General features: G+C 47.7%; 6 protein-coding genes across 6 annotated transcripts; 4 read left to right on the top strand and 2 right to left on the bottom strand.

Moving 5' to 3' along the window:
* Position 1: 1 nt before the first annotated feature.
* On the top strand, positions 2 to 1,427 carry LY89DRAFT_784432 (uncharacterized protein; the record flags this gene model as incomplete). The annotated part of the gene is made up of 2 exons (XM_018222786.1): positions 2 to 270; positions 321 to 1,427. Exons 1-2 carry the CDS (start codon positions 187 to 189, stop codon positions 1,425 to 1,427), a joined length of 1,191 nt encoding a protein of 396 aa, XP_018068850.1. The 5' UTR covers positions 2 to 186.
* A 365-nt stretch (positions 1,428 to 1,792) lies between these two features.
* On the bottom strand, positions 1,793 to 4,458 carry LY89DRAFT_650346 (HET-domain-containing protein). The gene is made up of 2 exons (XM_018212103.1): positions 3,754 to 4,458; positions 1,793 to 3,702 (listed from the first exon to the last, which is right to left on the bottom strand). Exons 1-2 carry the CDS (start codon positions 4,301 to 4,303, stop codon positions 1,835 to 1,837), a joined length of 2,418 nt encoding a protein of 805 aa, XP_018068849.1. The 5' UTR covers positions 4,304 to 4,458; the 3' UTR covers positions 1,793 to 1,834.
* Positions 4,459 to 8,435: 3,977 nt separating this feature from the next.
* On the top strand, positions 8,436 to 10,355 carry LY89DRAFT_589837 (inorganic phosphate transporter 1-6 /Pi cotransporter; the record flags this gene model as incomplete). The annotated part of the gene is made up of 5 exons (XM_018209561.1): positions 8,436 to 8,901; positions 8,958 to 9,000; positions 9,052 to 9,248; positions 9,302 to 9,910; positions 9,961 to 10,355. 5 exons carry the CDS (start codon positions 8,436 to 8,438, stop codon positions 10,353 to 10,355), a joined length of 1,710 nt encoding a protein of 569 aa, XP_018068848.1.
* Positions 10,356 to 11,579: 1,224 nt separating this feature from the next.
* On the bottom strand, positions 11,580 to 11,881 carry LY89DRAFT_736525 (uncharacterized protein; the record flags this gene model as incomplete). Its single annotated transcript, XM_018220131.1, has 2 exons — positions 11,580 to 11,760; positions 11,817 to 11,881. The coding sequence occupies 2 exons, from the start codon at positions 11,879 to 11,881 to the stop codon at positions 11,580 to 11,582; spliced, it is 246 nt and encodes an 81-aa protein (XP_018068847.1).
* An 829-nt stretch (positions 11,882 to 12,710) lies between these two features.
* LY89DRAFT_736524 (uncharacterized protein) lies at positions 12,711 to 14,293 on the top strand (the record flags this gene model as incomplete). Its single annotated transcript, XM_018220130.1, has 3 exons — positions 12,711 to 13,615; positions 13,670 to 13,926; positions 13,974 to 14,293. 3 exons carry the CDS (start codon positions 12,711 to 12,713, stop codon positions 14,291 to 14,293), a joined length of 1,482 nt encoding a protein of 493 aa, XP_018068846.1.
* Positions 14,041 to 16,194, top strand: LY89DRAFT_784428 (uncharacterized protein). Its single transcript, XM_018222785.1, has 3 exons — positions 14,041 to 14,988; positions 15,042 to 15,307; positions 15,387 to 16,194. Exons 1-3 carry the CDS (start codon positions 14,369 to 14,371, stop codon positions 16,148 to 16,150), a joined length of 1,650 nt encoding a protein of 549 aa, XP_018068845.1. The 5' UTR covers positions 14,041 to 14,368; the 3' UTR covers positions 16,151 to 16,194.
* Positions 16,195 to 16,904: the final 710 nt, after the last annotated feature.

Below are 16,904 nucleotides of genomic sequence, written 5' to 3'. Positions count from 1 at the left end.
TCTCAGCGATGTTCAACCAGTATTCAGGATAAATCCGCAAGTCGCGATATAATATCCTTTCTCCCAAAGTATGACAAATCGCAAGTCCTTCCTTTTCTCACACTCTTTTGCTGCGATGTCTGCGATGATCGTAAGACGAAGATTTTGAGCCATTCTTTATTCTGCTTTTGCTTCTACATATTCTAGATGAAAATGACTTACTATATCCTTCTCCATCTGCTCTTCTTGCCCACAGTCTTCTCCCAAGCTGCTACTTTCCCACAATGCGCTGTAAGTATCTTCCAGACTTTCAAATCGAAGCTCACGCTAACGCTATCAAGAACACCTGCTTATCGAATTTCAACAATGGTACCAACACTGGCGATTGCGCCAACTCTGATGCTGCTTGCATTTGCGCGAGTTCGGATTTTCAAAGCGGTTGGGCGTGTTGCTTGAACAACGGGTGCAATGCCACAGACGTATCATCTGCCGTTAGCACCATGAAGACCCAGTGCCCAAATGTGCCAACGATAGGGACTTGTACCGTAGACGATGCTCAGACCCCTGGTGGATTTGACGGGAAGGGTCCTGGAGGAGGTGGTCCGGGGCATTTTGGGGGTGGTCCGGGTGGAGGCTTTCACGGCCCCGGTGGAGGAGGCTTTGGTGGCGGACCAGGAGGACCACCAGGAGGAGGCGGAGGCGGAGGGGGCAATGCTCCAAGTCCAGATCCTACGACCGTGACGGCTCCAGCTTCAACGATAACAGCTCCAGCAGATCCCGTTACAGTCACAACGCCTGTCATCATTAATAATCCAGTCACAATCGCCAGTCCTGTCACAATTCAAAGCCAAGTCACAGTCACAAACGCAGTCCCAGTAACCAGCCCAGCAACCATCACCGCAACACTTCTCCAAACCTCAATCTTGACAAGCTCTCAGGTAGTGGTTGTCACATCCATCATCTCCAACGTTGCAGCATCGTCCGCTGCTCCCTCAACGATTCTACTGACCAGCACTTCGCTGGTAGAGCAAACCAGTGTGTCGAGCACCGAAACCGTCGAGACTACAGAAACAGTCTCGCAATCTACATTCACATCTGTATCATCATCAGCAGCAACAACTTCATTCGCCAGCATTCCCGCCTCACCGGTCGCTCCAATTCTCGGCCCATCCAGTACACCGGCACCCTCGCAATCGATGGGAAGTGGCGCCAAAGCAGGGATTGCGATAGCGGTCCTCATCTTCGTCGGCATCCTAGCAACAGGCATATACTTCTTTGTGCGATGGCGGAAGCGTGCCATGGATAAGGAATTTGAGGTCTGGAAGAAGGAGCAATATGATGCCTTGCAGGATGCCAAGCAAAAGACGGCTCCGGTGTATTCAGGGGTAAGGACGACGGTTTCGAGTGGGAGGCCGCTGTATAGGGATATCTTTGATAAGCCGGGATAAGTTTTAATCATCAGGGAGTGGTGTGGTTGTGGGTTTTATGTAGTATGGCGGTTTAGACTAATGCGAGGCGTATGTTGGGAACTGGGCTTCATGGTAATGAGATATCGTTATAATCAAAAACTTGCAATTTGCCTGGTGAACTACCGTTGGAAACGTAAGGTATCAGAATATTCAGCTTTATTAGATGAGCTGTAAGCCTGAATTTCAGAAGGAGCGCGTTCCATCAATTGCTTATTGTACCCTGGATCATTGACTTGACCCACGAGAGCAAAGGAAGGCAAAGCTTTCTTTTGTAAGTTTTTCTATTAATATTGAGCGGGGCTTTGAGCAAGGTGTTTAATAGACCACATATGCTACTGCATATACACCTTTCAAGGCCAACAATCCATAATCCCTCGAACACAATCTCAAGCTAACAACACTGTCTGAAACGGCGCATTGAGTTCCACCCAACATTTCATGTATATCTGTGTGAGGCCGATTCGATAGTAGTAATCTCCCTCTCTCCGAACTATCATAGCTTTTATTATAGGTAGAACTTTGGGAAGATTCCCCTCAGAATCTTCAAAAGCGTTCTTCTGTGTCGCTTCCGCTCCCGATCCAGAGACTGACAGCGCAATAAATTCGAACTTTTCTTGGCCGTTTCGCTGAAGCTCGGCCACTTGGTGGTTAGTGTCATCGACGTACCATCCAACTTTTTCCCCGGCATCATTGAGAATTTGCGCGCTAGTCCCCGAGCCTTTGATCTTCAGCCTGGCAACTTGAGCACGGGTGACTAGGAGACCATCTTTGAGTTTGTCGGAAATGCCTTGCAACTTCCCACGTGCTCTGGTAAGTGTATCATCTCGACCAAAGACATCGTTCCAGAAGTCTGGGTATTTTGGCCATTGTTCTTGAAGGAATGTTTCCAGCTCAGCGGAAGGCTTCTCCCACTGACCAGCAATGGCGTTGTCTTCTATCCAGGATTCTACCAGTCCATGTTGCAAAGCCCTAGCCATATGAACGCGGATAACATTGTCATTCAGATAGCCTGTGGATTCGCGCCATGAAGCAGCAGCCTTTGTGTTCGCTAAAACTACTTCCAGCTCACATCTCTGGCCATCTGTAGGTCTGGGACGAAACCATAGACAAAGAGTCCCGTAGAACTCGAAATCAACGTTGTATAGGCTCGGGATCTCCGCGGGGGAAGATGCCCATGACCATGAAGGGAATAATGTGGAGAGCTTGGCTTCACTCTTGTCTTGCCTCCTGAGCCAATCTGCCTGTCGGGTCCAGAGAAGAGCTATGTCGAGCTCAGGAAGAGGAAGCCCATGGTATATGTCGGACTCGGGATAAAGGGCGTTCAGGATTCCGGTTAGTGCATTCAAGAGGTCTGATTCGTGACTCAATTTGCGGTGACGATATCGTGGGACATGCCGCTGGTATGCTTTCCATGATGACTCACCCGTAGATGATAATATGGTGCTACTAACCTGATCCTTGCTCCAACCGAGATCATTGTACGTTAAGCTCGTGGTCGAGGTGGGATAGTGATCTTTGTCGTGAAATGAGGGGTCAAAAGATGGATATGCTAGTGTCTCTTCGTGATTTATACGATAGACACACTCAAAGTAAACTTGTGCTTCGGTGAAGAATAGTTTGCGCTTTGCAAGAATGACTTCTTGATATGTCCATGCCCGAGAGTTCCATGTCGACTTATCAACGGTGTCCCACATTGGCGCCAACTGAACATTAACTTGAATGCCACTAAATATCTGTGACTTTTGAGGATTGCGTGGTTGGCTGATCCCAGATAGACCTGCATCCATATTGTCTCCAGAGGCAGCGACTATCACCAGCTTCGCAGCTGAGTAGATTCCCGCCATGGCATGGATTTGATCAAACTTGTCGTCTTCGTTATCTTGCACAATACAGAGACGATCGACCCAGATGTAACGCTCTCCTAGCTTTTCACAAACCTGTATAGCATCTCGAATGGTTTTCGGTAGTTCTAAAATATCCATAGACGTCGACATCTGGGCGATATTCGAGTTTGTCGATGAACCACTGCCAATGTCTCTGAGGGATCCCCAGACGTAGCTCAAAGCCACGTATCCTTGACTGATATCGCTGTCAGACCGAAGAACTATACGCTTATCCTTGATATCGATGAGCCTGAATTTCTCAGGTAGCCGGATGTCCGATGGTGCCTGACAGAATGAATGCTCGTTGCTGCAGTCTTGGAGACAATACTTCAGAGTGTGAATAGTCTCATCTTGCAACATTGGGCTCATGACTAGACATTCGTCATTTGTATAGATCTGTTAGTCGAAATTTTCATTCTTACCTGCTCCTCGTTCAGTCCGTTGAACGACCAGAAATGCGCCGGTCCCATTGAAACCCCAACGTTCGCCTGTTACACGCCACTGCACCTCCTGATCCCGCCATCTAGTAGGGGTAAGATACATCGGATACCCGAGTGGTTCTCTTTGTGCCGATGATTTCCCTTCAGCAACATAATCGAAGATCTGACAAAGGGGACACGAGGCATCTACCTCTGAGCGTGGTACTGGCACATTTTCCGGGAGGTCTTCGACTTTCATACAGAACGAGAGATGCTCTAGTCGCAGGTGTTGGCAAGACGTGCAAAGTGGGGTTTCTGACTCTTCTCTAGCCGTGCAAGTAACGCAATCGCTGTGGAAAATTTGAGATGCGGACCAAGAGTCTTCGTTTTCGGAAAATGTACGTGCTCTAGCCCCATCCTCGCCACGTTGTCGAGAACTCTCAGTGTCTCGAACGATGCGAAGACAATCGTTGCAGTCTGGGAACGGATCGTATTTCAACTCTGCATCAATCTTGTCTTTAGATACAGGCTCCGAGTGGGGAGTTGAAAGCATGATGTATAACCTTGCTCACTGAATTGAAACCAGCACTTTTTGAAATGAAGTAGTAAGCTCGAGCTTTGTGTAGCAAAGTAATTCTCACAAGGTCGCAAACGAAATCAAGTGAATAGGATTGCGGAGAATCAAGAACTAAAAGACCCAACTGAGAGTTGAAAGGGAAGTTGGACGATCATCAAAAACAGGTTAGGCACCTCAGAACCTAAGCACTAGTTCACGTGATATTATAATTTGAATCCTCTAATTTTAAAGAGCCTTAAGAGGAAAATACTTCTTGGGTAACAAGAGAGTCCTCAAGACATCCCCCAAAGTAAACGAATGGTCCACTCGGGGCTTTTCATTTTTATCACGTGTCAAAAGTTACTGGGTGTGATTTCACAACCCTGTCAGATTTGAGAGAGATTCCTCAAATTTTTGAGTATGGTATTCCCGCTCTTGCATGTACTTCAGTCGTAGCATGATACTGCACTGCTCGCTTTCATTTTCAAAGTAAGTTCCCAATGGGAATCCAATTCTCAAGACTAACACCACTTGCAACCGTTCCCGGCTTTTCGGTCGTAGCTTTGATCTCGGACCCAGTCGCCTCATGAACGGAAAAATGTGGCTTCGCTCTATCCATTTCAGAATGACCGTGACTTGCCCCTTGTTCGAGGCTTCTCTTGATTCCTCCAAATCTTTTCATATGGAAACGTTGGGTGATGGACGAAAATAACTTGTCGACCACTTGAAATTCTATGACTAGCCTGTCATGTTAGCGAAATGTTCTCTTAGTTGAGACAAACTGAACATGCTGCACTTTCAACAGTGTATGAGTCAATTCTTTATTGCCTGATTCACGTATTTAATTTTTTCATTCACCAACCTAGTACGACCCAGTACGACCAATCAACCTCTGATCAGTTTCTGGAATTGGGCTTTGAGTTGTCTAGACTATCAAGGGGCCGAAATTTTTAGACCATGCTCTTTCAGCTGCTTCGTAATGAAATCTACGTTCTTCGGAGAATCATGGAATCTGTGGAGCAGGCCGATGGAAAAGGGGTCGAGCATGGCTGTGCGGAGTCTTCAAATTGCTCTGTTGTATTGTGATGGGGACGGATGATTTCATGGACCAAGAGACGTCGGGTTAGGTTCGATGCGTCGTAAACAAGCGAGTTTCACGTGATCGTGTCTACCCCCTTGCTTCACCAGTCCTTTCCATTTCCGTCAGTTACATACATGTCTTCTTTGAGAGAAACGAGAGGCAATTATCTTCTCAATTGGGTGATCAATCCATCCTCTTTAGTAGGTGAAGGTGCAATCGAAAATCCTCATTATCTCGACCCTGGAATGAACCTCATCGATCCCATACTCGAAAGCTTACTTACCTATTGAATCTCTAGGTAGTCCAACAACAACCCCACACCGAACACCATTAACAAACCTGAATACCCTCTCCCGTAAAGCCAACATTCAATCCCATCAAGCCATCTAAATCTAGTCAGAAGGCACTTGAAGCGGCGAAATATTCCTTCTTTGCTGCCTTCCTTCTTCGCAGCCTTCCTTCCTGTACCGAAACAATTTCGGCCCCTTATCTTGCCTCCCGCTTATGTTCCTTTTACCTGTGAAACATTCCTTTCCGTTTTCTCGTTCTTGGCGAAGGAGCCGCATTTTCTGTTAACGCCTTTCGGTTTGTGGAGGTTTGGGGATTGATATGTGGGTTCCAATATGAGTTTAGATTTTCTTCTTTGTGACTGGCGTTTTTTTGAATAGTTTTAAAAGAACGTGTATCACTGTACCTAAATAGTTCTTTGCCTATCTTTCTCTCCTCATTTGGAAGTATAATCATTTCATCACGATGGGACACACGAGCAGTCGTTAAATGTCTCGCATTCATGCTTGCCACCAAATCCGGTTGCGGGAGGCGTCTCACTCTCCACCACTCCAACATCCTCCGCATGTCACCTTCCGCACCCTCCAAGCCACACCAAATCTTTTTGCCGCCAAATATTGACTCGCTACCTACCAGACCCGTTATCTCTTGCACGTTCCTTTGTTTTGCTCAAATGTTTCACAATCTTGGTTCTCTACTATCATGTCAGTGATCAAAAGCCTCGCTTGGCGCCAATGAAGCTTAGCCAAACAGATGTCTTGTACGGATGACTCGGATCTGCTATCTGATGCCAAGGTCTTGTCCAAAAGTCTTGATCAACAGCATTCGCGAACTCTGCACGTGTGTCACCTGAAAAGCATGTCTTCGGGCTGAATACCTCCCGAGCTCTGGAGGGAAACTTTTCGCTGGCCCCGGCTACCGTGCTCGAATCTCGAATGAACCGTCGTACCGTATGTCTCGGGCGACGTGGAACTAGGTAATCTGGTGAACTCGGTCGCGTGTGGTGTGATTGGTATGCGAGACAACAAACGGGGATGATGACAATTTAAACGCCAGTGTCTGAGATTTCGTTTTTTTTTTTCTTTCCTTCCATCCCTCCCTCGTTCACGGCAACCTTAATCTGGCGACATGTCCAGTCCAGTCGTCGACGGACCGATGTGATGGGAGAACCCTTGCGCAGGTCTCTCGTCTCGAACCAGGGATTCTGTCCGTCAAGATGAGAGATCGCCGGCTATCGAGAGCGTCTGAATGGTCGAGTTGCGTATGTACAGTAGGTTTATTCGTCTAAGTATTTTGCGCAAGCTGAGCGGCGCAGGGTAACAGGGCTGTTCGCCGAGGCTGAACCGTGTATATCAGCATCGACCAGCTAGCTCATCGAATCCGCTGCCAGAAGCCTGGGCAAACGGTGAACAGTGAAGAGAACGTTGCAGTCACAATCCATGGGCCCTGGAATGTTGTTCTGCCCAGGTCCATAACCAAAACGTTGCTCAAACTATCTCGGGACTATTACCTGGAAGCTTTCGGCAACTCTCTCAACTCTGGACGATGGACTGACAGACATGTGCTTGATTGCTGCACTGCGACTGTTGTGTCTGAAATTAAAGTACGCATGCGCAGTAATCTTACTATCGACCCCTCGGTGTTAAGTCTTCCTTCCCATGGTTCCACCCCCGATCCCCCTCTTAACTGCAGAAAACGTGCAGCGGGAGCTGGGTATCAACTCATCCGGGCAATCTTCCAGAAGTGTTCGCCAGCATTTCCAGAACCAGCGCAGAATGACTTTCAATGGTGTGATAGGGGTCCGCAGTGAGCTTAATACAGTAGTTCGTACAGGAGCATCAATCAACGTGGGCGGCAGGACCGTCTGAACTGTTCACGCTTCTGTGGCGTTCGGAAGGAGTATCCCAAAAAATGATAGAAGGCTCCGAGATGTTCGATACTCGGAGCATGCACGGGATATCTCCAGCCTATCCCTCGAGACATGTGCTTTTTGTTGCAGAGGTAAACGGGGGTTGGAGTAGCTACAGTACTTTTACACCACCCGTCTGTGCCCCAATCTCCTTCCGAAAAACAATAAAACGCGATTGAAGGTGCTCTGCGCACGCTGGTTGGACCCTCCCGCACTGCTGGTATTTTAGGTACGAATCACCATGCACCAGAGCGGGGCGGTCGGCCTCGCACTTGCCTTTTTCAGGGTACCACGGCAGGGCAGCACAGGGATTGCCAGCGAGCGGCAGGGCCCCCGGATAGCGTAGTACTGTATCAGCCATCCCTCCACCGAATCCCACGCTTATTCCCCGCAACAAGTGCGCTCTCGAAGCTTGATATCCAACGCCTGGCCCACGTGTATCTGCCAGAGCCGGATCAGCAAATCACCAGCGTCTTCTTTCGTCTGCGCAAGCTGGCTCTAGAAGCTCATGAACCTAGCACCACCACCACCAAAAGCACGAGCGCCACCACTGGCCACTGTGCTCTCGCAAATGCGGATTCTATGCAAGGCTGCTGCACTCGTCCAGAGTGACTTGGAGCCCCCTGGTCAGGTCAGGTCAGCCCATGGCTCGGAGCCCTCCTTTATCACCGTCGTCGTTCGCCCGTCTCGTTCCTCTGCTTTCCTTTTTGTGATGGGTTAAGGTTGCCAACTACTCTCTCTCCTTTGCACCTCACCATACCGTACTTTGAATCGTCCACCACCCTTCCTTTCAGTCTGTCCGTCAGTCAGTAACTCGACGAGAAGCAGAGGCCATGGCCTCAATCGATCCCATGGCAGGCGGCAATGCCGCATACAAAAACGCCTATGTTGATTTCGCCCACATCCAGGACCCAAACGAGCGTCGTCGTCTCGCGCTCGCAGAGATCGACAAGGCGCCTTTTGGATGGTACCATGTGCGCGCCGTCGTGGTGGCCGGGGTAGGATTCTTCACCGATTCGTACGACATCTTTGCTGTTTCGCTGCTCACGACCATGATCGGTTATGTATACTCGAATAAGACCAAGGGTGTTCTTCCCACGCCGTCAGATACGGCGATTAAGGTTGCTACGTCTGCTGGTACCGTGGTGGGACAGTTTGGCTTTGGAGCGCTGGCTGATATCGTGGGGAGGAAGAGGATGTATGGGCTTGAGTTGATTGTTATTATTGTTGCGACTTTGGCGCAGGCTCTTACTGGACCTGGGCCTGGAACTGATATTATTGGACTTCTTATCTTCTGGCGTGTTATTATGGGTATTGGTAAGTGTATTTATTGATGTGACTGGTGTTTTACTGGGCTAATCAGGGCTTTACAGGAATTGGTGGTGATTATCCTCTTTCAAGTATCATCACATCCGAGTAAGTGATAGCACTGGATCAGATGCAATTGGAGCGCTAATAGTTTGACAGATTCGCCACAACTAAATGGCGTGGTGCTATGATGGGTGCTGTCTTTGCTATGCAAGGTTTCGGCCAAATGACTGGTGCTTTGGTCATGCTCTTCTTGACCCTTGGATTCAAGGAGTCTCTTCTTACTGCAAAGTCTGCAGCTACTTGCACCGGTGTCTGTGCCTTGGCCGTTGACAAGATGTGGCGTGCACTAATCGGTAAGACCGTTGATCTCTTTCTTGGCGCCGCGAGACTAACAAAGCTTGTCCAGGGTTCGGCGCTGTACCTGCATGCATTGCCCTCTACTATCGTCTTACCATCCCCGAGACTCCTCGATACACCTTTGATGTTGCTCGCGATACTGAGAAGGCCAAGGATGATGTTGAGGCCTATATTGCTGGAAAGCATGAAGGTATCCCAGACACCGTTGCTCAGGCTACCGCTCTCCGCGAATCTGAGCAATCAATGGCTATCCCCAAGGCCAGTTTCAGAGATTTCATCGCTTACTACGGACAATGGAAGAATGGAAAGGTTCTCTTTGGTACGGCAGGCTCATGGTTCCTGCTCGATGTCGCCTTCTATGGTCTCTCTTTAAATACCGCTACTGTGCTCACTGCCATCGGCTACGGAACTGGTCCCCACGTCTACCAAATTCTGTACAACGTCGCTGCTGGTAACTGTATCCTCATCTGCGCCGGTGCCATCCCTGGTTACTGGATGACAGTCGCAACCGTCGACACCATTGGTCGCAAACCAATCCAACTAGGTGGATTCATCATTCTCACCATCCTATTCATCGTCTGGGGCTTCGACTACAAACACATGAAACCACACGCCCATCTCGCCATGTACGTGCTCGTACAATTCTTCTTCCAATTCGGTAAGTCCCCCTCCTCTCCTCCCTTCTCCCCACTAACCCAACCCCCGCAGGCCCCAACGCAACAACCTTCATCGTCCCCGGCGAATGCTTCCCAACCCGCTACCGCTCCACCTCGCACGGCTTCTCCGCCGGAATGGGCAAAATCGGCTCCATCATCGCACAAGCCGGCATCGCGCCCCTGCGCACGCGCGGCGCGTCCGCCAAGGCCGGCGCCTCGCCGTGGCAGAACCACGTTATGCAGATTTATGCCCTGTTCATGTTCCTGGGTATCTTCACGACGTTGTGTATCCCTGAGACGAAGCGTAAGACGCTCGAGCAGTTGAGTGGCGAGGAGCCGAGTCTGCATGGGGAGGGGGAGCATGATCACCATCATGATGTGAGTAGGGAGGTGGTGGAGGGGAAGGCGAGTCCGGTGGGGACGGAGGAGGCTGCTGTTGATGCGTAGGCGGGCTGTAATATTGTGATGGGGGGTGTAGATTTTGTAGATTGGTGGATGGATGGATGGATGCGTGGGGGGGGAGGGGTTTCTTTTGTGGTGGTTGTAAATCGGGAGCGGGGAAAGTCGAGGGGGAGATGAGATGAGATACCTTGTATGTTGTGTTGATATTGTTATAAAACCCTTTTTTTTCTCGTTGAGAACATCTTTTTCTTCTTCTTCTTCTTGATGATTTAGCTTCTCGTGATGTGTACCTACCTATCTTCCATGCAGTGGCCGAAAAATTCATTCTGGTTGGGAGAAAATATTGTGGTGTTGTGAGCACAGCATACGACGATCAAAATCAAAGGTTTAGCTACCTAGGTATGTACCTAGTTTAGCACCTCGCTAAAATAGGGGCTCGCTCGCTTGGGACTCGAGACTAGACTAGCTCACTAGCTCACTAGCTCACTATCTAGGTTGGAATTTTACAGCCCCCAACCACCGGATAACTATCTTTGGGATTTTGTCATTACAGAACCTTGGGGTACGTTTGTTTAGTCGGGCATCTAAGCTTATTAGTTCTTAGGTTGTTCCATCTCAAATGCTGGGATATAGGTATAATATAAAGACACTGAGGTTTTGAAGTTGGTGAGTTCTCGGGGTGAGGTGAGGTGGGCGTGGATCGATCGCTGGGATGAATTTAAGGAAGTTGTTTGTTTGTTGTGATTGTTTGTTTGTTTGGGGTTTTAGATGGGATGTCTGGTCCTTGAGATAGAGATCAGAGGGATAAGAGTAATTTGGTGGTCCCAACGAGATGTTTGCGGAGCTGGCTTTGAAAAAGGAGGGTTGCGGGGTTGAAGGAGGGGTGTTTTGTGATTTTATGTTGTGTTTGAGAGAGAGAGAGAGAGAGTGTGTGTGTGTGTGTGTGTGTGACGTTGGGTGACAGGGTTATAAAGCAATGGATGCTTAGCTTTTGGAAGAGTTCAGACCACGTGAGGGGATATAACAGAACGATGTGAGGAAAATAATAGAGAGGAGAGTGGAGGGGAGATCACCTCTCCTTATATTCTCTCTGTTTAACGGGTGAGTATGGTAGCTTCCACGTGACATCACAAAACACCTCATTTGCATTCAATGTTTTTGATGCATTCTCTTCATTTTCAAGGGGTTTAGAAAGTGATTTATCGAGCTTACGAAATTGTTCCTCCGGGTCATTGTCCATTCTTCCTCTTCTACCTAAACTCCTTTTCCTCAATTCGCAACATCATTGCACTCCTTGAAAACCTTGTCCACCTTCGCAATTGCTTTCTGAGCTTTCAAGATGCGTTCGTCTTTCAAGGGAGAGATTCCTTGTATGAGATGATCTGGGATGTTGTCTGTGTCGTAGATGTACTGTTCCATGGTGCCGGAAGGTTGTCTTTTCTGGGTCTTCCTGCAAGTTAAGGTTAGATTGCCAAGGCGGGAGATGATTTGATGGGGCTTATATACTTAGTAGTGGTAACAAAAGTACTTAGAGAGAAGAGTGAGCGTTGACTGTGTTGTGATTGGGGCATTTTGGTTTGTTGTTTCTGTCGATGGATAGTCTTGGTGAATACTCGGGAAAGAATTTTGTTGAGGCAACTTACATATATTAACTTAGAAAATTATCTTCCATCGCACATTGACTCGGGTGCGTCGTTCTATATATGCTTTCAAATATTCGCTGTGGTCTCGAAATAAAGCCGTTGTCGGTGATCCGTACATGTCGAGAACTGGCACCTCGCAGGACCCATGGCGAATATATGTCGAATGCTCAATGACACAAACTGCACATCCACTTGCAAGAATTTCCAGAGAGATCTGATCCATATTCATTCCGCAACACCATGCATTTCCTCTTTCTTGGCCTCCACATAAGAGTTGAGGTGTTGTCACGTGTGCCACTATGCACCGACGAATCATAGATGTGCAGTGAGTTTCGCACCGTCGTGCGAATCTTTATCGATTTCAGCCTCACCAGCTGAACATTCGTCATAGGGTTGGAAATGCCGCGACTCCCACGTTCGAGTCGACTCGAACTGAGCTCTTTGTTTCCTTTGACTAAATCAGCAAAGTATGCATTATTGGAATTTCTTGGATTTGTGCATCTATTTTCACCTTGATTTCCAGAACACACGTAGTGTGTAGCTAGATTCTAAGGGCCTGCTATCAGGTCGCGAGCGCGCAAGGCGGCAACTCTGGCTCTTTGAGTAGAATACTATTAGACAAGTACAGCCTTGGTATGCATTCTTGCTATATATAGTGCATGCACTCTTTTGAAAAGTTTGCTGACTTGTGTTTGATTCGCAGGACTCCAAGGGCGAAACCACCATTGCACCAATTCTTACCCCTGAGCGATTCAGAATGCTGCTCCTCGACCACTTCGAAAATGGAACCCAAGAATCTTGGGGTGTTGATAATATAGTGACAAGTCAGGATGGGTCAAGAAACTTGATGACAAGAATGCAGGGATTGCTAAGTGGGCATACATTCGAGTCTTCCATAAAGCCAAGCGAGAGCGAGTATAGACGTCTTCGTTGCAGTCTGGAAGAAATGGTGAAGTCACTTGGAAATCTCAATTTGAGTTGGGACCAGTCTTGCCGCGATATCGTCAAAAGCTTAGTTGCAGGCGACTCCAAGATCATGCCGCACAACAACTACTATCTGGCCGATACTAGGACAGAGAAAGACAACTCAAATCTCTACGAACAATCCACAGCATTCCCAGTAGAGACTCCCTTTCTTCCATCAGTCTCTTCATCTTCCAAGCCCGGTATAGTGTCACTTGCTACCAAAAGGGCTACTTTTACACCAGCAGAGGCGATAGTGACGGGGCAAGATATGAAAGTCCTATCCCACATACCTACGAGTATCGAAGATGCTGTTCTCAAGGGCAGTCTCGAAGAGCAGAAACATTATCTCGTCGACCGCGTAATTGGCGAATTCTGGAAGAAATACAAACATCATTTCGTTTCTTACGGAAATGTTGTCTCAGACAGCTCGTCACTACCCGAACAGGAATATAATAACAACTCTTCCATATCCTCGATTACAGATCCCGTATCCATAGCGAGTGCAGCGGCAGGAGATGGGCCACCTGGGGGGGACAACGGTCGCAAGGGGTACACAAATCTGTCAGAAACTCCCAGTAATAGAATCAGGGATGACTTGTTTGCTTGCCCTTTTCGGAAGAGAGATCCTGCCAAATACAATGTCCATGATTGGCAGACCTGCAGTCTCAACCCATATCGTTCTATTACTCTAGTTAAGTGAGTTTGTCCGGTCATCAATGAGACAATACATTGATCTAACACGGGGTACAGGCAGCATCTCTACCGAAGTCATTGTGTATTTCAATGCTCTCGATGCAAGATCACTTTCGACAACAAGGAGCAGCTCGAGACACATCAGCTTGATGCCACAATTTGCGAATTGTCTTCAGCGCCATTATCAGATGGAATTACGAGTGACATTCAGCAACAATTGATGATGAGAAAGCCTGGTGCCCGTGGCGCGGTGGAAAACTGGATGAACATTTATAGGATACTTTTCCCTACGGCGCCACTGCCAAACAGCCCTTGTTAGTGGTAATCTTTTCTTCTACTTAACTTTTACTGATAATGGTAGACTTTGAACCACCTTCAGAAGAAGAATTGACACTAGAGAATACCGACAGAGAACTCGACGACTATGAATCTTATGTACGCAGCCAACTTCCCACATCATTGCGCTCCGCACTAGAGGCAACTCCAAATGTTTCCATGAAGGAGCCTTTTGGAATGAGTTTCGAGGATCTGCTTCAAGAATGCCAGGACGCCACCTTTGCAAGATATCGAGAAGAGAAACTGGCTTCTCCATCTGTGCCTCCTTTGAGGTCCGACTCTGTAGATCCTACAGCTATATCCAGTGTTCATGTTCATGCGCATAGCGATGTCGAATTCCTGTGATGGGATTCCCGATTACTACCTAACCTTGGTTTCTTCGGTCTTTCCCTCCCCTTTGACCAACAATCGACACCATCAATGGACTCTGGCTATGGCTCTGTCCCTCCTTCTGTTTCATCCGAGAAGTCAATCAAGAAAACTGAGCCGAAACTAACAGATACTACATCGATTGATGTGAGTGAAGAGCTCGAAGACATCTGTGATATCATTTATCCACGTTACCTCCACACGCAAAAATTCGTCAGGATTAGGCGACGAGTACCAGAATCGACACGTAGACAAGCCATGGTGGACCGAGTCATGAAGAACTTTTGGTCGACAGTGTTTGCAAGAGAATGGTTACTTCAATTCACGACATGTGGAACTTCAGCTACCTCGGGGAAAAGATCCAAATCAGCACCCAAAAAGACACAAACCACGAATAAATCGAAGTCAAAATCTGGAACTCAAAATTCGTCATTGTTAGGACTCGGCCAGGACAGCCACAAGAGGAAAAGGGTCTCGACGTCAGAGGACGAGGAAGAGGAAGAAGACAGACCGAAGAAGTTGATGCTAGGTCCGTTCGAAGATGGAGACGCCTGCATCCCGGTAGACTTAGGTTTTGCTTGTCCGTATCGCAAGTACGATCCATCCAAGTACAACGTCAGAGATTGGGGGCCTTGTGCCTTGACATCTCGACCGACCATTGCTCGAATCAAGTGGGCAACCTCTCGCTCGATATGACTCTCGTTTTGCTAATTGGTTTCTGTAGGTCTCACTTGTACAAATATCATTACATCCATCAGTGTCAGCGATGCAACGGAATATTTGATGATGAGAACCAGCTGGACGACCATATAAACGCCGATGAAGCCTTCATTCGTGTGCAAAGTCTACCAGGCGGAGTAGATGGTATCAACAGATTGCTTAAAGAACTCATTCAGCCTAGGACGAGGTTATTCCAAGGCCATACCGAAGAACAGAAATGGGAGTATATCTATGGTTTGATATTCCCCGGGGCTCCATTACCGTCGCCCTGTAGGTTGCCTGTCTCAACTTCTCTGATTACTATGATACTCCAAATCCGCCACAATGAAGTGGAGCTAATTAATCGTAGACTGGGAGACCCCTGAGCTGCCAGATCGATCATTCATTGAACAATACAATGCTTTTCTCATCACAGAGCTTCCTTTAGCTGTGTCAAGAGCCTTGGTCGAGACTGAAGACGATGATCCAGATCCTACCGAGGAACGAATGCGAGACTTGGCGGTGACCCTGCTCCCAGGAGTGCTCAACATGCTGTATCACACATACCGAGCTACATTTGACCCAAATCCCAGTCGGGATGAACTCGGCTCCAATGTGGCGGTCAGAACTGCTGAACCTACGATTGAAGCACATAGTCCTCAGCCAGTCTACGAATCTTCTCAAGGCATTACAGAAACCGAAGCCGGCTCAACCTTGGTCCAATCGCAATCATCTCAAACCATGCGGAATACGACAGCTGCTGTCCCTTTCCCGACAGACTCTGCTTATTTCTCCTTGAATTCGGAGGAGGGAGACAGCTTCGCACGCATTTTGGAAGATGGCGAGAATACAAGTTCGAGAGCAGGAGAACAGAACCACATCAATTCGTCAGCTGATCCTCAACAATCGACGACCTCAAACTCTGACACTTTCGAAGACCATCTTCAGACTGCCCTACCTTCTCTTCCAAGTCAGTCTCTAGTCCAGAATGAGCAGATTACAATTTCAGGAGATAACTATCCGTCAGACCCGCCACCACATCCGCCCAGCCAGACCTTCGGAGAAGGCTTGGATACCACAGATTGGAGCGAAGATGACTGGAATGCGTTCTTCAACCAATATATTATAACATGATTGTATTTTTGCATGGTTACTATGGCAATAGATAGAGAACCACGTATCGAAACTCGATAAATATGATAATTGCGAATGCGCACTGTGATTTCCGCTTTTTCTATTCAGCTTTGAAAAGACACACCCCTAAAGATCTTACTTTGAGCCGGGAAATGCAGTATATTGTCTTTGTCGTAAATTTATTCATACTTGTCAATGGTACCGTAAGATTTGGTTTCGTGAGTGCTCTTGCTACTGTATTTAATATCGCAACTCTGAGCATCTACACGTACCTCCAGTGCTCAGCAACGTCATGTACGTCAATGGCACCGGAACAAGCTGCCCATACTTATTTTCTTGCTGGCCGCATGGTCGTTTCGTGAGGATAAAACCGAGCTTCAGATATGCTGACTTGGTAAACGAGCTAGAGAATTTTCAAACTCAAAAGAGTACTCCACACAGCAATATCGAAAATTATATTCCAACCGGGTGCCATGCGACAGTAAAGATAAATGAGGCATATCAGATTCGCAACGCTATGCATTTTATCAACTTTTAGACTTTAGCAGTGTGACAGGGTGGAATCAGGATTGCATATATCAAGAAACCTCTTATTCTTAGAATCTAAAAGTAAGGAGGAAAGAAGAGGAAAAGAGAGAGTGTGGTGGAGAGAACTCCTTACGAACATGGGGACAAAAGTCCGTGCGTTCAGGGCATCAGAATCATGAATTTTATTAATTAATTAGCTGTAGACCAGCCACATCGCTTAATTAAG

The sequence above is a fragment of the Mollisia scopiformis genome, assembly GCF_001500285.1.
Source record: "Mollisia scopiformis unplaced genomic scaffold LY89scaffold_17, whole genome shotgun sequence".
Lineage (NCBI taxonomy): Eukaryota > Fungi > Ascomycota > Leotiomycetes > Helotiales > Mollisiaceae > Mollisia > Mollisia scopiformis.
This window is presented reverse-complemented; position numbering and strand designations above follow the sequence as displayed.

What these genes read in the sequence shown, in the direction of transcription:
- LY89DRAFT_650346 (XM_018212103.1), bottom strand. Translation starts at nt 4,303, where the DNA reads ATGCTTTCAACTCCCCACTCGGAGCCTGTATCTAAAGACAAGATTGAT. An exon ending in ACGGACTGAACGAGGAGCAG is followed by an intron (nt 3,703 to 3,753) that starts GTAAGAATGAAA and finishes ACGAATGTCTAG; the next exon opens with TCATGAGCCCAATGTTGCAA.
- LY89DRAFT_784428 (XM_018222785.1), top strand. Translation starts at nt 14,369, where the DNA reads ATGGACTCTGGCTATGGCTCTGTCCCTCCTTCTGTTTCATCCGAGAAG. An exon ending in CCGACCATTGCTCGAATCAA is followed by an intron (nt 14,989 to 15,041) that starts GTGGGCAACCTC and finishes TGGTTTCTGTAG; the next exon opens with GTCTCACTTGTACAAATATC. An exon ending in GGCTCCATTACCGTCGCCCT is followed by an intron (nt 15,308 to 15,386) that starts GTAGGTTGCCTG and finishes AATTAATCGTAG; the next exon opens with ACTGGGAGACCCCTGAGCTG.